This window comes from Terrapene carolina, unplaced genomic scaffold (genome assembly GCF_002925995.2).
Source record: "Terrapene carolina triunguis isolate 2854851 unplaced genomic scaffold, T_m_triunguis-2.0 Scaffold66, whole genome shotgun sequence".
NCBI lineage: Eukaryota > Metazoa > Chordata > Testudines > Emydidae > Terrapene > Terrapene triunguis.
In genome coordinates, this window is record NW_020664417.1 from 15820811 (window position 1) to 15842701 (window position 21891).

The following is a 21891-nucleotide window of genomic DNA, read 5'->3' on the forward strand; positions in this document are numbered from 1 at the left end:
TAAGATAAGGGAACTGCCATCCATTTCCTATTGCTGTCTTGACCCAGCAGCAACACTTCTGTCACAACCAATTTCCAAGAGTTGGCACCACCACCTTTTCCCCGATGCTCAGAGGGGACTCCCCTTCCCCACCCACAGGTAGACGGAAGCTGCCATCTGATACCCCTACTATCCTCTATACCTCCTCTGCTCCCTACTGCACCCCCCCTGAAACCACTAAATATGCTTTCTGCTCCCCATCCTTCGCTCCATCCTGCTTTCACACTGTCTCTTCTGCTCCCCACAGTCCCTGTCTCTGTGCAGCCCCTCAACCACTTAGCAGCCGTTTTGCCTGTGGGCTGGCTCCAGCCCCTTGACACCCGTGGTCGATGGTAACTTTAGCAAGGGCAGCCTGGCTGCCCCATGCGGATGGGCTGTCGGGACAGGGCAGCCCCCGTGCTGGTTTCAGCCCCGGGGACAGTCACAGGAGATGGGGCCATTGTAAATACGGGACAAATTCATCAGGCCTGCTGTGCGGGCTGCCAGGGCAACGCCCCCCTTTGCTCCGGAGCACTCCAGCCCCCGCTCTCGGTCGGGCCTGTCGCCCCCGCGAGCACTGCTGCGACAGGCACAACCCCGCCCAAGGCCGCAGCAGGTCTCTAGGCTTTGGCATACCTATGCCCCGCCCTCTTTCCCAAGCCTCCTTTTGGTCTCCCAGGCCCCGCCCACTATGGGACAGTTTATCCAATCAAGCAAAGCGCCAGAGTGACGTTAGGACAGATGTTAGCTCCCGTTGCTTATTGGCTGTCCCCGTGAAACGCCCCGCCCTCCGGAGCTGACTGATTCCTCCCGCCCCGCCTCCTCGAGAGTCTCTGCTCCGTTTGTTGGGTAAGCGAGGCGCGGTGCGTGCGCACCGGCCCTGGGCAAGGAGGCTGCGCAGGCGCGCTGGGGAGTGGAGGCGGAGCCGCGGTGAGTTGGTTCTGGGCGCCGGGGACCGCAACCTGTCGAGCAGCGGCGCGACTCCGAGGTGAGTGGGGAGGGGCCGCCCCGCTTGGGGCTCCCAGCCGAGCGCACCCGGCCAGCGCCCTGTAAGCGAGATTCGGCTCGGCTGAGCCCGGCCGGGGCAGCGGCGTTGGTCGCTGCGGCCGGGCGGGGCCGAGGATACGCTAGGCGGCAGGCCGGGCCGGGTGGCTGCGCTGGGGGAGAGCAGCTCCTGGGGCTCAGCCCTGTTCAGCGTGGGCTGTCCGCATAGCGAAGCCGGTTGGAAGGGCCCGTGCCGGGGCTGAAAGCAGGACACAGCCCCCAGTACAGCATTGAGCCGGTCCGTGCACAGGAGAGGCGCCCAGCTGCCTGTCCTGTGAACTGACCCAGGCCTGATTGACGGGGAGTCACTTACTCCCAGTGTGTGGTGACAGACTACATGGTGTGCGGACTGGGACTAGGAATCGGTTTGAAAGCCTCTCGCTGTTCTCTTTGGTCTGTGTGTAAATGGGGACTGGGCAATACTTGACTCTCCGTCGTAGCCCCTGTAAAATTCACCGCTAAAGATGATTACACCTACGTTATAGCAGTGACTAGTTCTTCTTTTGACTTATTTTTTTTTTCTCTTTAAGCAGAACTTCTCCCAGAAGTCCTGAATCCAGGAGTGGAAAGTTCCCATTCCACAATGATGAATGCTGACATGGATGGTAGAAGGCCTTTATTCTTCTTTACTAATATTCTTTAGTGTAATAGCAAATTCTGCCAGAAAGACTGCACTAAAATTTATGTGGTTTATTGCAGCTGTTGAGGCTGAAAATCAGGTAGAACTGGAAGAAAAAACACGGCTTATTAATCAAGTTTTGGAACTGCAGCACACACTCGAAGGTTAGCAGTTTGCCATCCTAGAATGTTGAAAATGTTAAACAGCATGCAAATATTTGTAGGGAGACTCCTTGTATTCTATGGTAACGCTTAATCCATTGGTCAAAAGGGCAATCTAAACTACTGCTGCCCATGGTCTTTATCCAAGGGAATGTTTACCGCACAATACAGAGTAAGATACATAAACATGATAGACAGATACTTCATTGGCATCAAACAACATATTTTTGTTAATTTGTATGATTTAGTGTCCAGGCTATGCTCCCAAATGACTCAAAAGTCAAAGTGGACCTGCTTCAGTAACTTTTCTTTTAGTCAGACTAAATATGCTTGTGGATGAGATTTATTAGTGCTTGAAGATCTGCAAATTTCTATGGCTGCTTAGTCAGCAGTAGATAAGCATGTTAGCACCTGAAAAACTAGGTGAATCACACAAAATAAATCTACAATTGAAATCTTAAATAGACCAGAAACAGAAAAGTGAAGGATAACTAACAGAATGAGATGGTTGGGTAACAAGTTTGCCATATGATAACACTGTCACGTTGCAAATAACTTGATTTAGCAAAAGACTGTTGGATGACACTTATGCTACTGTGGTGTTTCATATGTATTGTCTTGCAGTTTTACCTTATGTAAAAACTTGATTTGGGCGTATCACATGGCTTAAGTGTGTTGTGTTAACAATTTTTTTTTTAATAGATCTGTCAGCACGAGTAGATGCTGTTAAGGAAGAAAACCTGAAACTCAAATCAGAAAATCAAGTTCTTGGACAATATATAGAAAATCTTATGTCTGCATCTAGTGTTTTCCAGACAACTGACACAAAAAGCAAACGAAAGTAAGGGGGTGATTTCCAGATTACGTCATTGTATTGCTGCTGCTTTTTCTGTTTTCATTGGCATAGGCTACATGAGTTAAAATACCTTAGTTTGTGGCTTCCCTGGATATTTGAAGATTAATGGCAATTATAGACAGTTAAAAACATTATCATAAACTGGAGCCATGAGTTTGTGTATTATTAGCCTTTGAGCAATGTGCAAATGTAATGTAGAGACTTTATAACTAGACTTGCATATTTGTTTCAAAAATCAACAATGGCATGTCTTGTCAAAACTGGATTCAGTTTGTCAGATTAAGCAAACATCTGACTGTCAACTACTTTGAAGATTTTAGGATAGTGTCTTGTAGCAGAATAAATACAATGAGGTGTAAAATGGTGTTAATCTTATTTTAAATGAACACAAACTTACTTTGCACCACCTTTTCTTCAGCTCAAAAAATAATTAGGTATCTGTCTAGAACACATTACCTTCACAGATGAAAAATGAACATTTTTAAAAATATTTTGAACAGGTTAAGGATTTTCATGAACTAGTAGAGATGTGACTGTTCTCTGCAGGGTTCCAATGGCTTGCTTGTTCTTGACAAACTGAAGATAACCCCAGTTTGTAAAAGATTTTGTGAGGAGTGCTGAATTACTGGGATGTTAAACTGTTTACAAGGTGTACGATATCTTTCACACGTCAAACCAGTTTCTTTTCCCTAACTGCTGGCAGTTTTTCTGTTAGCTAACGTCATTCAAGGAGGTGGTGCTACGCCAAGTTGAGAACCACTCATCTTAGCATAGCCGCTTTTATAGTGGGGGCTTTGCCAGCATAGCTATATTGTTTTTTCACACCCCAATGGATATGGCTATATTGACAAATCTTTGTAGTGTAGACCTGGCCCTAGCCTCTATGTGCCACTGGAGCAGTGTGTAGGTGCCAGAAGCTAACCTACTATTTCAAACATCATTTGGTGCCCGAACAGCCTCCTTATACTGATTTCTATTGCCATAGGTAGCAACTTCCAATTTTTGCACTAATACACTTCCATGCTATCAGGAAGGGGCAGAAATTGGTAGTTATGTATTTCTGGGATGGGATATTCTGCCTACATTAGTATTTGAAATGCTGTTTCAGCACAGGTTCAAGGGGACTGATTTATGTGACCCTCAGCAACATAGAAACCCTCAGTTTTCTAGTGTAGATGTGTTAAATGGTCTGCTGTTACTAGGATTGGGCTGTAGTAAAGGTCAGCAAAGGTTTTACAATTTTTTTGTGTGTACTTCAGTATTAATAGTGGAAAAAGCAAAAGGTACAAGTTGGTAAGATTTCATTTATCAGTATTGAAACTTACACATCCCTCCCAAATGTCTTTATATCAAGCTAGTTGATTTGCTGTGGCTTTATGAATGTTAGTTAAAACATCTTTTCAATAATGGAAATCACTTTTCCCATGTTAAGAGGTAAAGTAAAATGTGTTATTGTCAAGGCTGCATTTCATCACTACTGTGATGGATTCTGTAAAATAAAAACAAACATGAGAATTATGTTTGGGTGAGTGGATGTAACTATAAAGAGTTAAACCAATGTCAGACTGAGCTTCCTTGGGTAGCTAAAGGAACTAGAGTTCAGCAACAGCAGAGTGGTGACATAAGACCACATCCATGAAAGATTGGGACTGTTCAGGCAATGGGGCCTTGGTTGTTCCCCCCCCTCTCCCCCCCACTATTAAAAAAAATTATACCTGCACAGTTTTAGATGGCTCCAAGTGGGATGCCAAAAGTGAAGCTTCTAAGTCAGATATTGAGTCAGGGCCCCAGTTGCAACAAGGTTAAATTTGTAGAGTGAATGGGACCTAACCTGGCTAGGGCTTTAACCCAACTGCCTGGCCAACATAGTGGCTGGGTCTTATAAACCCCTAACAGTAATTTTAAACTTCGTTGGGGTTTATCTGTCCCCTTCGTGCTTACTAAACACCCTGTGTGTGCTCAAGTACTGGTAGCAAATAGGATTAATCTTCTGGCTAATTACGTAGGCAAGTGGTGTTTGGGTATAAAACAGTACCCATGACACTTGTCTTTAAAAATATATATACTTTTGCTCCTTTCTCCATAACTGTCCTATGATGTAAGGGATAGCATTACACCCCCTTTACATAATAGGAAAGATCCACCATTGTCACCTGGTGCACTTGTTAGAGTTGAGCCACTTTCCTAAAATCAAGGAGTAATCTTAATCATGTTTTGTATTAATGTAAGATTGGATAGTGATATTTTAGCCATATGTATATAGAGTAGTCATTTCAACTGTAAACATTTTGCTTCCCACTATTGTGGCCTTTTAACTTATGAACATTTAAAAATTGTGTTGTATTTCTGATTTTACATTTAATAAAAGCTTTTGACTTGTCTCAGTTGGTTTGTCTTAGAACGGACAGTATATAGGGTTGGAATGTTTTACGGATGTAAACGTTGAGCGTTAAGGCCGTTTTAAACTAACGTGAAAAAGTTCTACATAGAAATATTACTTAAACAGTAGGCATGATTAGCATTTGCTAACTACACTGAGTATATAGTATTTTTCAGTAAGTTATCACCATCTAGGGCCCTGACACTGGTTGTAAATATGCATAGCTATCCAGTGAAACTAGTCAGCAATAGAAAATTCATATTCACTTCTTTCCCTTAACTTTGTTTCAGTCAAAGTAATTAACCTGAATAAGCTGCATGTGCACCAGAAGAAACCTTTCTTCTGTAAATACTTTGCATTGCTGTATGATCTTATACACTAATTATTCTGTGTTCTAAACACTACATAGTGGGTACTAAAAAGGCCCAATCTATTCCAATAACTGCAGTGGGATCAGACCCAAAACATCTGTCAGATTGGTAAATGTTTAACCATAAGTTATCATGGGCCCAATGATTTGGGTATCTAAAAACCACACTGATAGAGAACCTAATAAACTGAAGAATGGATACCAAGAAAGCCCTTAAAAGCCCCTTTTAATAATTCAGAAACATTGCACTTTATTTAAAAGTATCTTTTTGGAGGTTTGCGTACCCTATCTAGGTTCTTAAGCTACAGACTTGAACACTACATAAGTCAACTCAGGGCTAGTGTACACTAGAAGTGCTACAGTGAGGCAGTTGAGCCACTGTAGTGCGTCTGGTGAAGATGCTCTATGCCAACAGGAGAGCGCTCTTCCGTCTAAGCAGTAGCTATGCTGGTGAGAGAAGCTCTCCCATTGACATAGCACTAGCCACAGCAGTGCTTAGGTTGCTGTAACTTATGTTGCTCAGGGGGGTGGCTTTTCCAGAGAAGCCTAACCCTGCTTTTTCAATTTTGAAACAGCTACATCTCTCTCTTCCAAGTGATTAATCTCTAGATCAGGCCTTGGAACACTGGTTACCACAAAAGGAATAAAAATTGAGGTAAGGGGGTCTGAAGTCTCTGCACTGGAGGGGGGACCTTCCCCCCTCCTCTCCAGAGCCTCCCAGTTGCCATGGAGAACCTGGCCTTCCCTAGTGATTCAGGCCTTGGACAGATCTGCAAGCTGTGGGAATGGGGATCCCATGCTTAGGAAGAGGCTAGCAAGACTTATCACCTCTTCCCTACTGTTGGCTCCCAGTCTTAGTGAGGTAGGCTTACTTGCTCGCTGCTCAACATGGATGAGACTTTCCTCTGCTGAGCCAGTTCAATGTGGATCTGGGTGCACACAAGCCAGAAACTTCACCTTTGCCCCAGACAAATGCCTCGTGGACAGGAGGGTCAAGCAATGGGGATAGTTACTGTCCTTCTGCTTCCCCTGGCTGTTTTCCATTTCTGTGGATGGGGGATAATAGGAGAAAGGAGGACAGGGAAGGAAGAGAAAAAGAAGCTGCTCCCTAAAACCTCTTTAAAAATCCACAATAATGTTTTGAAAGAAGTAGTTTGAGGAATAAACAATAACAAAGAAAATGAGAAACTTAGTTTAAAATCTTAAATCCTGTGAAGGGCTTTGCTATAAAAAAAGAGCTCGAGTGACATTGTTTCTGGTTTGGAAGCAAAGTGAGTAGATTTTTTTTTAACAGGAAAGATGAAGGGGTGGCAGTGTATGACAGAGTGCCTGATTCACCGCTTTACGGTCAAAAATTCTAGGAGGAGTTCTGTCAAACTCAGTCTAGAAAGCCAAGATCCCACGACTGAGAATTCTGGCATAAATTCTCTTTGGCAAAAGACAAAGTTCAATAATTTAAATAATTTCAGAAAACCCTGCTTTTAAAGACCATTGTGGTATGTCCAAGGATAAAAAATTAATCAAGATGTAGTTGTAAAGTATAAGATAGAAGCAAACAAGTTTCTCTTGCAGCATGCTGTTTATTTAGATCCTAGTGTAATTGAAGGTGTCCAGCTACTTATGACTATAATAAAAACTAAACCCTTCAAAATTCTCATCTGTAAGACTAATAAATTTCATGATAAACATGAGATTATATTAAATATTTTATTTTCAAGAGGCAATGTACACTTAGCAAATATTTTGTCAACTGGGATTAGGCCATTCTGGCTTGGAACATGAGAACTATAAAAGTTTGAAAAAGTTACCTGTACACCATTTTACTTCAAGTAGATGGAAAGTGTCTGCATTCAAATGTAAAACATGCTATGCTAGCTATTAACCAGTGAATGATACTTTGTCAAATAAATTACTGTAACAAATGCCTAAAGTGAACATGTGACCACAAACATATTATAAAGGTAGATCATTTACAATAAAATGTGTTGCTAGCACTGAATATTTATTATACAAAAACAACTATTGTATTTAGCTCTGCACAGAAAAGAAATATAACTGGCCATTTCTTTAGGGCTGTGAACTACTAGAGATGCTACATTGCACTTCAGGTGAAGTGGAAGCAGCTGATTTGTGCTAGAGCTGCAAAAATACTATCGCATTTACTATTCATGTTTTAAAAAAAAGGTTTAGAGCCAAAATGACCATCAACCAATATATTAACTAATTTCTAAGAATATCAATCTTTTAAATCAGATAATAAAATTGCCATTTTACTTTTATTCTAAATTCAAAACACCATCTAACTTCACAGATAGCATTTTTCCTGAGGGGGAAGAAAAAAGGTAAAGTTTGGGAAGATCAAGGAGGCTGGATATGGAAGCAGGAAGCTATGTAGTGATAAGTCCAGTTTTTTTGTTTTTTTTTAATAAAGTCTCAGTAACTTGCAAGCTGTCAGGCACACCAAAATGGCATCCCATGTTTCTATAATCAGGAACTAAAAATACTAGTCGGAAATAACTCAGTCCTTTCGTACTCTTCTTTTGCGTACTGATTTCATTGGACCATCTCCAGACCCTGTGCTTTCGTCAGCTTCTTTCATCTGGAATAGAAAATTTTGGTTTAGGTTCATCAAAACAGCAATCTACATTTAATTATGGCAATAATGAGAGGTATTTTCCTTATCCCAATCAGTATTTTATCCATAGACAATATGCAACACTTGGCAAGTATTACAAAATGCACAATGGTAAAGTCCCTTTCCTCAGCCTTAAATAATCTTTATTTCCTGTCCTATAAACAGAATATAAAAGATGAGTATAAACTGAAGTTTTATCCTTAAAAGCTTCTTACTTTTCTTGCCTGATTTACTCAGTAGTATCTAAAGAAACAACTTCATTTGCAGGGTCATGAATTCAGTGACTCCCCCCCACCCCTTAAAGTAGTCTGCACTCATTCTACCCATCATTTCTTACTTTGGAGGTTTTAGGTACTCCACAGCCGCATTACTCAGGGAGACAAAGTAAGCAGCATGGCCAAAACAGATATCTGACTTAGTGCTTCTTAATTTGAAAACAGGTAATTACCATATCAGAAGTCCTCCCAAGAGGAAACTCCTATATGAGCCAATGTATTGCAACCCTACTTCCCTGCAACACCCAATGGCAGGCCCGTCATTTTAATTTAAAGTTCCTGAGCTATAGCACTGTCTTAGCAATGACAACAGTTTGAGAAATCTGTGAATTAGATATTAACAGCTAGTCATAATTATAAAAATGTTTGCATATCCTGGTAATAACTGGATAAGATATGCAGAAATAAGAAAATCTGAAATATTTTTGAAGTCTTCCAAAACGAGGCATTAAGAGATTTGCTACTTGCCAAAGTATCCAACACTTTCAAAACTGCTAGAAGAGTGGCTAACTATATAAAACTGTACTCTTCTTTCAATCTCCCTGGCACAAACCCTGTCAACACCACCAAGTTCTACAGAAAGTTAGAAGAAGTTTTTAAATAGCATTACTTCAGCCAAACTCAACGGAGGAAAGAGTTCCTTTTCCAAAACACAGCAGTCTGCTTCCGAACACATCATTTACAAAGCTTCTTTCTGCTGTATGTAGCAGGGGAAGCTGTAACCACAGATTTTACAAGCCTATAAATTCTAATGCCTAAAATAATAAAATAAATATTCAAACTAATATAAATAGAGAAAATATCCAAATTAGTATGTGGACGGGGGTCTGGTTTTATGGATAAATTGGAGGGGGAAAGAAGGATGTGGTCACTATATCCCCTGTAAAACATATTTCCCTGAAACAATCAAATTCCTGCTTTTTCCCCCCCATTGTGCTTATTTGCAAATCTTATTTGCTGTTCTAGAGTAGCTCACCTCATCCTCTGAGCCAGATTTATTTGATTTGTCACCTTCTTCTTCCTGACTTCCTTCTGCAGCTTCATTCTCCTCTTCATCATTTTTATCTTCACCTTCACCCTCACCTTCACCTTCTAGAGCAGAGATTAACATGACGACTCAGTAGATGGACTATTTTATGCGAAGATAAGTGAGAAAACCAAATACACTACTAAAGCAAAATACATCAATTTCAAATTTTAACATGGACCATTTTATATGCAACTGTTCAAACTAACATAACCCCCTGATACCAGGGTTAGAGATTTCTTAACATCGACTAGTGCAAGGATTCTCAAACTGGGGGTCGGAACCCCTCAGGGGGTCGTGAGGTTATTATGTGGGGGGTTGCGAGCGGTCAGCTTCCACCCCAAACCCCGCTTTGCCTCCAGCATTTATAATTGTGTTAAATATATAAAAAAGTGTTTTTAATTCATAAGGGGGGGGGGTCGCACTCAGAGGCTTGCTATGTGAAAGGGGTCACCAATACAAGTTTGAGAATCACTGAACTAGTGTAAGATCCATTGTCAAATTTTAGTACCCAATTTTGACAATTTCAGCCGAGCCTCTTTTCATGCCAGCAATTCATGTATTTAGACATTCAAGCAACATTTACTACAACTGCAAACAACTGTTGACACAAAAAGGAGGAATCTACTCCTTAATCTCTAACTGTTTTAGCAAATGGAATTTTAGTCCAAAACGGAGATTGGATGGTTCATGGGACAGACAATGGAATTATGGGTCTATCATACAGAATATCATTAAACAGTTACCACCCATACTTGATGGGTTTCCTGAATCCCCTATTTTGGCCTGCAAAAAACAACCTCAATCAGAAGCAAGCTCCTAACAGACCAGGTCACACCAACTCAAAGCAGCACCAGACCTTGCCGTACAGATGCAAAACCTGCAGACATATCTCCACTACAACGATGATCAATGCCCCCCACAACACACCTTTCAAAATCGATGGGTCCTACACATTCTTATCACATGTGGTGTACATCCAGTGTACAAATGCTCCAACTACAGTTATGTGGGTGAAACAAGACAATTACTACACTCTCAAATGAACTCGCACAGAAAAATGATAAAAAAAATAACTATCACCACCCTTGGGCAAACACACTTCACAAAATTATCACTATCTCTGACCTCTCAGTTCTCATTCTCAAAGGAAACTGGCAGAACACCTCCAAAAGACGGGCATGGGAACTAAAATTGGTACCTCGGCTAGATATAAAAAAAATCATGGACTCAAACACTGGATTTATGGCTCATTACAACAATCTGTAACCCACTAACCTTCTTTTGTCCTAGGAGTGTAGAGGATTAATTGCCCACTTCACCTGGAATGGTCTCGACACACATATTAACTCCTTATGCTTAACAATCTGCTGTTCTACCTTGTATTTAGCTGTGACACTCTGAATACCTCTACCAGCTCTATGTAAACTCAAAAGCTTGTCTCTCTGACCAACAGAAATTGGTCCAATAAAAGACATTACCTCACCTATTTTGTGTCTCTAATATCCTGGGACCAACACAGCTACAACATTGAAATCAACATTAGTAATCAAAATGTAGTTCTTAGTGACAGACATCCATGTCAGAAAAAATATTAACTGGCACTTGTTGGTAGTCTCAGCAGAGGTGCCATGAACTGAATGGGCATGAACACTTAAATCATTTTATCCTCTCTGGCCTGATCTACAGTAGGAAGTTTCGACCCATAATTCACTACCAGTTCAACTCCAGTAGTAGAAATAGTAATATTAACAGGTATTAGGTGTTTTTATTCAGAGCAGGGAAAGATGACATGGTGGTAGAAACACCTGATCCCTGTCTGCACCATAGTCTCTACCAGTGCTACCAACAGTAGAGATAGTACCAATAGAAAACAACAGGTCCTAGTTTTCCTGGTATAGATGCAGACTTAGAGATGTTTACTTAAAAAAATAGCTATATAACTGTAAGGACAGTGTGGCAAAACACCACTGTTCACATTCTGTCAAAAAGACTTCAGTTTTTAGTGCTGTGAATCCAGCACTTTGCAGAAGCACTAACATTATTTAAAAATAATAGAGAAAAACCTAAACACCAAAAGTAGCAATTGCCAGAAACTGAATAAACAGGACAATTGTACTATTAGTTACTGATTACCTAATACATAAGGATGTAATTGTCCCCTAAAAGTTGCACATGCATCTTATCCTCCATGGCAGAGTTACCTCCTTTCCCTGGATGCTTCTTTAGGTGTCAGGAGCTCCATGCAGAGGAATGGCGGGCAAACCAGGGGATGTGTGGCCAAATCAAGTTATCACCACCCACTGGCCCCACAGAAATGTCATATTAAAGTAACAGAAGAGCAAATCACAAAGCTGAGGAGCCCCTTTAGAGATAACATCCTGCCAGCAGCCACACACACCCTTAAACTGAGAAGGTCTACTTCAAATGCTTCTGCTGTTCGCAATTGTGCTGTCTTGCATGGAGGGGCAGGAAGTTTCTCTCACAGGCAGATCCCAGGAGACTTCATAGGTCAAATCAACACCAGACTCTCTACTCAGAAACAAAGAGGCAGATATTGACTCTGCAGATGTGACAGCTATGGTCAAGATCAGAAGTAGATAACTAGTAGTAAATTATATTATCGTTGCAGATTCCATATGAAGTAGTCTGGTAGAAAGCCTTTTACATCTCTGCATGGGAATTGCTGCCCATCAGCCTGAAGTATTAACATCAGCAAGAAGGTGCAGGAAGCAAAGGAAGGAGTAGAAGCCATTTTCAAGCCTGGGGCCAGGTTACTTCCCTGTCTCAGTACCTAAGGGAGAATCTTTCCTTCCTTTCTTCTTTTTCTCCTTTATCATCTCTTTTTTCGTCTCCTCAATTTGTCTTCTTTCTGTAGGAAAGACAGAATCAGGGAAAAGCAGAAGCCACGTGCTCCATGCTTTCAGGCATGAAGAGGCAAAAGAATGGTGTAAAGGGAACAAAACCTTCTCTTAGGTATGAAAGGTTGATTGATAGGTTTTTACCTGCTTCTTCCTGGTAAGTAGAATCACAAGTTTCATGTAAAGAATAGGAAAGTAGGGAAAAGGAGAGATGTATGACAAAGCCTTTATTTTTTCCTCTCAAAGCACAGAAGTTGTCTAAAGACCTTTGAATAGACTGCATGTCTAGAAATTAAAGACTTTTCTTTAGTATGTGTTTAGTTACTACTGGGATTTTAGGCTTTAACACTGGATCCAATGAGTCTTCTTGGTGTAACAGTACGGACCGTAAACAGCCATTCCAAAGACAAAATTCTTAAACAAGTTAATCAAAGAAGTTGTGTGATTCAAGTTAGTTTTTCTTTGCATTTGGCACCACATGTATTACACTTTCATTCCAAAATCTACTTTGATAATGCTAGTCATTGATCAGAAAAAGATCCATCTTTTAATAATGTTTCAGTAATATTTCAAACCTCATCAGAATAAAACCAGAAAAAATCTTGAATGGCATTCTGAGTATCTGAGTTGTACAGCTTGATTCAATGCATAAGGATTAATGCAGATTTAAGAATTAAGACGGTTTCCCACAAAACTAATCTCTTTTCTGCTAAAGGGAAACATCACACTACAACACGAGGAAAATCCTGGAGGTTTAATAGATTGAGATTATTTGTACAGTATGAAATCTGTAGTCTAAGAAATATGATTATTTTACTTGTATCTTTAAATTAAGTTTCATCATCATGATATTACATATAAAGTCACATCTCACGTGTTTAACTATGCAGAACAGGCCTGAACTGGGCTGCTGTGAATGCACTTTGGAGGGCAGTCATTTCTATGGACTTGCAGGGCAGTTGGCCATTCCCATAGGATTACTAGCAGAGATCATATGACAGAGCGGGGGTGATCAGTGTTCAGCTCACTCTTCCTGCTCTAGTCTTCGACAAGGCCATGTGGGCTGAGTATGATTAGTGAGCTCTGTACTGTTCTGCTTAAATCCCTGATATGCAGTGTAGTTGTAGTCATGTCGGTCTCAGGATATTAGAGACACAAGGTGAATGAGGTTATATCTTTTATTGGACCAACTTCTATTGGTGGGAGAGACATGCTTTAGAGCCACACAGACCCGCAGAAGAGCTCTGTCTCTCTCTCACCAACAGAAGTTGGTCCAACAAAATATTACCTCACCCACCTTGTTTCTCTAAATTCCTAGTGGCATTTTGAGATGCTGGCAGGCTGAACCATTCTCCTCTAGGACAGAAATAGACAGGGAGAAGAGAAAAGAATGAGATGAAGGAAGGAGACGATCAGTGGAAGTGTGAAAAGAACAAAGTAGGGAAGTGAACATTGCAGTGAAAAACGTACATATTAAAAAAATCAGACTGAAGGAAACTGAAATGGAAAGAGATAAAGGAAAAGGGAGGAAGAAAAAAAGCAAGAGATGCACTAAAAGTTCTTTAATAAAACAATGCAAAGTGCCCAATAGGCCCAAAGTGCCAGTGGTTCATAGGAAAAAGGTGGGTCCCCTAGAGAAACTCTTACTAAGAGGGAGCCCACACACAGATGCAGCATCGCCTGAACTGGATGGAAAGAACCTGTAACTCAGGAATCCCAGACTGCCATGCTGGTAGCAGTGAAGTAGGCTCTAGTAGGCCCTGGTTTCCAAGATGAACTCAATTAGGATACAGTAAAGGGAAGCACTCAATGGAGAAGCAAGGGAGGCTTCTTTATTCAAGGGCAAGAAATATGACAGTGACTAGGCCAAAATAAGAGGAAGAATAGAAAGAAAATGCCAGAGGGTCTGGACTGGCAATCGATGCTTATGTCAACAGTACAGGTGGCATGGGGACAGTTAATGCCTCTGATGCCGAGGCATAGATGGAAAGGCTCAGTGCTGCCACAGATTGTACCAAAGCACCAGCACTAACACAGCCAAAAGCTATCAGCATTGAAGCATCCACCATGCAGAGGTGGCCAATGGTAAGGCATTTGACACGGAGGTCAACCATCAATGCCAGAAAACACTGGCATCAAGAGGATGCAGACACTAGTGTAGACACAATCTGATAATCACTTGCCTCTTGACTGTTACTTCCTCAGTAAGGAGTGAAAAGAGTAATACTGAGAGAAAGTCTTTGCAAGGCTTAGGCCTGGTCTACACTACGAGTTTAGGTCGACTTTAGCAGCGTTAAATCGAATTAAGCCTAGACACGTTCACACGACGAAGCCCTTTCTTTCGACTTAAAGGGCCCTTTAAACTGGTTTCTTTTTACTCCACCTCCGACGAGGGGATTAGCGATAAAATTGGTCTTAGCGGGTCGGAATTGGGGTAGTGTGGACGGAATTCGACGTTATTGGCCTCCGGGAGCTATCCCACAGTGCTTCATTGTGACCGCTCTGGATAGCACTCAACTCAGATGCACTGACCAGGTAGACAGGAAAAGCTCCGCGAATGTTTGAATTTCATTTCCTGTTTGCCCAGCGTGGAGAGCACAGGTGACCACGCAGAGCTCATCAGCACAGGTAACCGTGATGGAGTCCCAGGATCGCAAAAGAGCTCCAGCATGGACCGAACGGGAGGTACAGGATCTGCTCGCCATATGGGGAGATGAATCAGTGCTAGCTAAACTCCGTAGCAGTAAACGAAATGGCAAAATATTAGAAAAGGTCTCCAAGGCCATGAAGGACAGAGGCCATAACAGGGATGCACAGCAGTGCCGCGTGAAAATTAAGGAGCTAAGGCAAGCCTACCACAAAGCCAGAGAGGCAAACGGAAGGTCCGGGGCTGAGCCGCAAACATGCCGCTTCTACGCGGAGCTGCATGCCATGCTAGGGGGTGCAGCCACCACTACCCCAACTGTGTGCTATGACTCCTTCACTGGAGAAACACACAGGGAAGCGGGTTCGGGGTACGAGGAAGATGAGGATGAAGATAATGTAGATAGCTCACAGCAGCAAGGAAGCGGAGAAACCGGTTTCCCCAACAGCCAGGATATGTTTATCACCCTGGACCTGGAACCAGTAACCCCCGAATTCACCCAAGGCGTGCTCCCAGACCCTGAGGGCACACAGGGGACCTCTGGTGAGTGTACCTTTGTAAATATTACACATGGTTTAAAAGCAAGCGTGTTTAATGATTAATGATTAATTTGCCCTGGCAATCGCGGCCAGTACAGCTACTGGAAAAGTCTGTTAACGTGTATGGAGATGGAGCGGAAATCCTCCAGGGACATCTCCAGAAAGCTCTCCTTCATGTACTCCCAAAGCCTTTGCAAAAGGTTTCTGGGGAGGGCTGCCTTATCCCGTCCGCCATGGTAGGACACTGCCACGCCAGGCCAGTAGCACGTAGTCTGGAATCATTGCATAACAAAGCATGGCAGCGTATGGTCCCGGTGTTTGCTGCCATGCAGACAACATCCATTCCTTATCGCTCTTTGTTATCCTCAGGAGAGTGATATCATTCATGGTCACCTGGTTGAAATGGGGTGATTTTATTAAGGGGACATTCAGAGGTGCCCCTTCCTGCTCTGCTGAACAGAAATGTTCCCCGCTGTTAGCCACGCGGTGGGGGGGAGGGGTGAAGTGATCATCCCCGAGAATTGGGTGTGGGGGGGGAGGGGGGTTAGTTGGGTTTGTGCTGCATGTTAACCCGGAAACCGCAGCCCCTCCTTTTACATTGCAAACCCATTTTAAATGGCCAACCCAACGGGTGCTTGGTATGGGAAATGAGGGCGCTACTGTTTGAAACCATTCCCACATGTTAAGAAGGTTAAAAAAGCCAAAAGACTGTGGCTTACCATGGCTGCCTGCAAGCCGAAATCTGTTGCCTGGCACTGCGTGAGTGATCTCTCACACCAAACCGGCAGGCCTTCAATATAAGAGGAAAAATGCGACCTTGTAACGAAAGCACATGTGCTGCGTAATGTAACAGCAAAATTTAACGTGAAAGAGTGTACCCATTGTTCTCTACAATGTGTCTTTTTTTAACCACCTCTCCCTTCTCCACCACCAGCTGCAAATGTTTCTCCTTCACAGAGGCTAGTGAAGATTAGAAGGAGAAAACAGCGGACTCGGGATGATATGTTCACGGAGCTCCAGATGTCCTCCCACGCTGAAAGAGCACAGCAGAATGCGTGGAGGCAGTCAATGTCAGACTACAGAAAAGCACAGTATGAATGGGAGGAGAGGTGGCGGACTGAATCGCGGGATGAACAGAGCAAGTGGCGGGCTGAAGATGATAGGTGGCGTCAGCTTGCAGACAGAAGGCAAGAGTCGATGCTCCGGCTGCTGCAGCATCAAACTGATATGCTCCAGCGTATGGTTGAGCTGCAGGAAAGGCAGCAGGAGCAGAGACCGCCGCTACAGCCCCTGTGTAACCAACAGCCCTCCTCCCCAAGTTCCATAGCCTCCTCACCCAGACGCCCAAGAACATGGTGGGGGGGCCTCCGGCCACCCAGTCACTCCACCCCAGATGATTGCCCGAGCATCAGAAGGCTGGCCTTCAATAAGTGTTAAAGTTTTAAACTGCAGTGTGTCCTTTTCCTTCCCTCCTCCCCCACTCATCCCGGGCTACCTTGGCAATTATCCCCCTAGTTGTGTGATGTATTAATAAAGAATGCATGAATGTGAAGTAACAATGACTTTATTGCCTCTGCAAGCGGTGCTCGAAGGGGGGAGGGGAGGGGAGGGAAGGGTGGGGTGGTTGGTTTACAAGGAAGCAGAGTGAACCGGGTGGGGGGGGGGCGGAGGGTTCATCAAGGAGAAACAAACAGAAGTTTCACACTGTAGCCTGGCCAGTCACAAAACTCGTTTTCAAAGCTTCTCTGATGCGCACCGCGCCCTGCTGTGCTCTTCTAACCGCCCTGGTGTCTGGCTGCGCGTAATCAGCGGCCAGGCGATTTGCCTCAACCTCCCACCCCGCCATAAATGTCTCCCCCTTACTCTCACAGATATTGTGGAGCGCACAGCAAGCAGCAATAACAATGGGGATATTCTTTTCGCTGAGGTCTGAGCGAGTCAGTGAGCTGCGCCAGCACGCTTTTAAACGTCCAAATGCACATTCCACCACCATTCGGCACTTGCTCAGCCTGTAGTTGAACAGGTCCTGACTACTGTCCAGGCTGCCTGTGTACGGCTTTATGAGCCATGGCATTAAGGGGTAGGCTGGGTCCCCAAGGATCACGATAGGCATTTCAACATCCCCAATGGTTATTTTCTGGTCCGGGAAGAAAGTCCCTTCCTCCAGCTTTCGAAACAGACCAGAGTGCCTGAAGACACGAGCATCATGTACCTTTCCCGGCCATCCCACGTTGATGTGAGTGAAACGTCCCTTGTGATCCACCAGGGCTTGCAGCAGCATTGAAAAGTACCCCTTGCGGTTTATGTACTCGGTGGCTTGGTGCTCCAGTGCCAAGATAGGAATATGGGTTCCGTCTATCGCCCCACCACAATTTGGGAATCCCATTGCAGCAAAGCCATCCACTATGGCCTGCACGTTTCCCAGAGTCACTACCCTTGATATCACCAGGTCTTTGATTGCGCTGGCAACTTGGATCACAGCAGCCCCCACAGTAGATTTGCCCACTCCAAATTGATTCCCGACTGACCGGTAGCTGTCTGGCGTTGCAAGCTTCCACAGGGCTATCGCCACTCGCTTCTCAACTGTGAGGGCTGCTCTCATCCTGGTATTCTGGTGCTTCAGGGCAGGGGAAAGCAAGTCACAAAGTTCCATGAAAGTGCCCTTACGCATGCGAAAGTTTCGCAGCCACTGGGAACGTCCCACACCCGCAGCACGATGCGGTCCCACCAGTCTGTGCTTGTTTCCCGGGCCCAGAATCGGCGTTCCACGGCATGAACCTGCCCCAGTAACACCATGATTTGCACATTGCTGGGACCTGTGCCTTGTGAGAGGTCTATGTCCATGTCAATTTCCTCATCACTCTCGTCGCCGCGCTGCAATCGCCTCCTTGGCTGGTCCTGGTTTTGCTTTGGCATGTCTTGGCTCTGCATATATTCCAGGACAACGCGCATGGTGTTCATAGTGCTCATAATTGCCGCGGTGATCTGAGCGGGCTCCATGATCCCAGTGCTATGGTGTCTGGTCTGAAAAAAGGCACGAAACTAGTATCTGACGGACGGAGGGAGGGAGGGGCGAGTGACGACATGGCGTACAGGTACAGGGAATTAAAATCAACAAAGGTGGCTGTGCATCAGGGAGAAACACAAACAACTGTCACACAGAATGGCCCTCCCCAAAGATTGAACTCAAAACCCTGGGTTTAGCAGGCCGTTGATTTCACGGAGGGAGGGGGAAGCAAATGAATACAGAACAAATCTATTTTTTACATCTTAAGCTGGCAGACGACGGTGCAGCATGACTGATAGCCCTCAGCATCTTCTGGGTGCTTGGCAGAAAATACTGGGCGCTTGGCAGAAAATAGCATACTACGACTGATAGCCATCATCGTCAAGACAGTTCGATAGGACTGAGCATGTCTGCCCAGGTGCCCATGATTGACAGCCACTGCAGTACGATGACGACGGATACCAGTCGTAATACACCATCTTCTACCAAAAGGCAAGGGGCTGCTGCTGTGTGCAGTGCAGCCCCACGTCTGCCAGCACCCAGATCGCTGATGAAGGCTACCAGTCATACTGCACCGTCTACTGCCAAAAGGCAATTAGCTGCTGCTGTGTAGCAATGCAGTACCACGTCTGCCGGCACCCAGAGGACATATGGTGACGGTGAGCTGAGCTGAGCTGAGCGGGCTCCATGCTTGGCGTGGTATGTTGTCTGCACAGGTAACCCAGGTAAAAAGGCGCGAATCGATTGTCTGCCGTTGCTGTGACGGAGGGGGAGGTGCCTGACGACATGTACCCAGAACCCCCCGCGACACTGTTTTGCATCATTCAGGCATTGGGATCTCAACCCAGAATTCCAATGGGCGGCGGAGACTGCGGGAACTGTGGGATAGCTACCCACAGTGCAACGCTCCGGAAGTCGACGCTAGCCTCGGTACTGTGGACACGGTCCGCCGACTTAATGCACTTAGAGCATTTTATGTGGGGACACACACAATCGGCTGTATACAACTGATTTCTATAAAACCGGCTTCTATAAATTCGACCTAATTTCGTAGTGTAGACATACCCTTAGTCATCTGAAAGAACTTGACAGATGCCAAGACCGTGCTCAAGGAAGGCGCTGACCCCTCTTCTTATATACAACTTCAGGTGAGAGGAATGCTACCGTGAAGTGAAAAGGTATCAGAATGGTTTAATAACACGCTCTGTATTGGATCCAGTGGCATGGGATGTTTTAGCTAAGTCTAAAAGTATTTCAAGGCCTGATGATCTACTGGTTTCTGACTTGGCAGAATGAGACTGAGATCTATGCAGGCTCCTAAGGCAGTTCAGTGCCAGCAAATGACACCCTCATAGCTTCTGATAAAAAGTGAAGTAGCTGTCAGCTCTCCAGGATAGAGTGAGTGAGTGAGTGAGTGAGTGTGCGCGCGCGCACACAATTTGCACATAGAATACTTAGGAACAAGCTTCTCCCCAAGGGAGGAGAAACACCACATACATTTAATGATGATGGACAAAGTGTCATAGGAGAAGCATAGCTTAAAGCCACAGATTTGCCTATGATCATCTTAGATCTGAAATGATGTCAGAACATTTCAATAGCATCTTAAGAGACCAAATATCCAGAAGGGGTATAAAGCCTAACATTATGCACAACTAACTATATTTATATATTAGAAGCATTAAAAACTCTCTCCTAAAGGAAGAAGTTGATTGATGAAAGACCAAAAGACACTGTAGCGTTCCTGCTTTTTGCCTTGGTTGGTCAGAAGGAACTGCAGGGCAGTTGGGACTGTGCACTCTTGCTTGAGGGTGGAGAAAAGAATGGCATAAGGGCAGAGGCAAGGTGTGCATACAGCCCCAGCAGACGCAGCTATTCAAAAAGGTCAAAGAAGAGTAGACTCCAGGCAGGCAATGGTCAAAGAACTACTTATAGTAATGTAACACTGTTTTTTCCCCAGCCCTATTACTCTACAATAGCTGGTTTTAAGAACTGGTATTATTCTGCCTGGAAAAGCAGTCTATAGCTATTTGAATTTTGACATGTCTACAACCACAATTTGTTTGCTCAGCTTACCTTCTAAAGCAATATCTTCATTTTCTTTTTCTTTTTCCAATTCTGCTTCATCATCTATCTCCCCTCTCTCTTGTTCTAGTTCTCCCTTTGTAACTGGCTTAGAGACATCCATTTTTTTGTAGTCAATGTCTTCTTCTATTTTCTATAATAAATTAATCATTTACATTTTTAAATAACTAATATCTAACATTTATTTTCTAATTTGGGGGGATTTTGTGAAGGCCTATTAAAACTAAGATTTACGATAAAAACCCAACTGATTTTATTTGTAAGTGATTTTTCAATTATGTAAATATATTGCTGCTAGAGGACATTAAGGTCAAACAAATTACAGTACTATCATTAGAAAAAAAAGGTGAAAATAAAATCAATTTTTCTTTTACCTTGGTTGGCCAGCAGAACAATACACCCAATCCTACAGGCAGTGCTAAAGTCAAGATATAAAGAACCCAAAGCCATGGACGGTCTTCTGCAGCAGTCACCAACTGACTAAACATACCAGGCTGCAGAAAGAAACGAAGAACTAATCACTATAATGAATAAAGTGACCTAGCATTTATATAGCTCACTGCATTTTTCAAAGTACTGTACAGACATTTGTTAATCTTTAACATCATGTAAAAGGCTTCTCTTTTGGGAATTTAGTGCGTTTTTTCGTTTTCTTTACCAGCTATAATGTTGCACACATGCACTCTCTCTCTCTCTAAAGGGCAAGAATATTGTTTATTAAATATTAAGGGACAAATTTTGTAAACTTGCACCATTAGAGATCTGCAGATGTAAGAAAACAGCAGCCACACACAGATAGAATACATTGTCACTAGTGGGAGCCAAAGCACTGAAAGCACAGGCCTGCACCCTACCATTTGAGCCAACGGAGTACTCTTAGAGCTCATCTACACTGCAGGGTAATGTGCTCTATGGAGGTGTGTTTTCTAAAGCACACTAATGTGTTGTGCATTAATTGGTCTGAGTAGACCCTTCTGGTGCAAGCTAAAGGTCCCCTAGTGCCCTTTAACATAGTACTGTTTCAAAACAGCATTACGTTAAAGCACACCAGCAGGGTCTATGAGGACCAATTAATGGAAAACACTTTAGTGCGCTTTAGAAATCATACCTAGAGTGAACACTTTACAAAGGTACGATTTCTAAAGTGCACGAGAGTGCATTACCCCACCGTGTAGACAAGCTCTTAGCTGTAAGAAAGAGGCTTTGTAGTTGCTGGGCACAGCCATTAGAGAGAGTTATGATCACATACGATAGGACAGTGTATCATGTGCACATCTTGTGACATAAGCTGGAGATGTGTGCCCACAGTATTTCAAAGGTGCTGGCCGTCTCCAGGCAGTGCATATAAAGATGGATATGCACATGAGGAC

The 21891-nt window shown here is 43.6% G+C and overlaps 2 protein-coding genes across 2 annotated transcripts in view; one reads left to right on the forward strand and one right to left on the reverse strand.

Annotated features, from left to right (window-relative positions):
• The first annotated feature begins 939 nt into the window (after nt 1-939).
• Nucleotides 940-5079, forward strand: SCOC (short coiled-coil protein). The gene is made up of 4 exons (XM_024208124.1): nt 940-1006; nt 1596-1667; nt 1762-1845; nt 2545-5079. The coding sequence occupies exons 2-4, from the start codon at nt 1646-1648 to the stop codon at nt 2685-2687; spliced, it is 249 nt and encodes an 82-aa protein (XP_024063892.1). The 5' UTR covers nt 940-1006; nt 1596-1645; the 3' UTR covers nt 2688-5079.
• A 2804-nt stretch (nt 5080-7883) lies between these two features.
• Nucleotides 7884-21891, reverse strand: part of CLGN (calmegin) — a 67017-nt gene continuing 53009 nt past the window's right edge. Inside the window, exons 12-15 of the mRNA XM_029910682.1 lie at nt 20896-21015; nt 20513-20654; nt 9335-9447; nt 7884-8047 (exon numbers count right to left, since the gene is read on the reverse strand). Of these exons, the coding sequence (XP_029766542.1) occupies nt 7967-8047; nt 9335-9447; nt 20513-20654; nt 20896-21015 (456 nt within the window). The 3' untranslated portion in view covers nt 7884-7966. The remainder of the gene's footprint in view (nt 8048-9334; nt 9448-20512; nt 20655-20895; nt 21016-21891) is intronic.

Bases quoted from the DNA above. Each gene is read 5' to 3' on its own strand.
- SCOC (XM_024208124.1), top strand. From the start codon at position 1,646: ATGATGAATGCTGACATGGATG. The intron at 1,668-1,761 runs GTAGAAGGCCTT...GGTTTATTGCAG, and splicing joins GATGAATGCTGACATGGATG to CTGTTGAGGCTGAAAATCAG. The intron at 1,846-2,544 runs GTTAGCAGTTTG...TTTTTTTAATAG, and splicing joins ACTGCAGCACACACTCGAAG to ATCTGTCAGCACGAGTAGAT.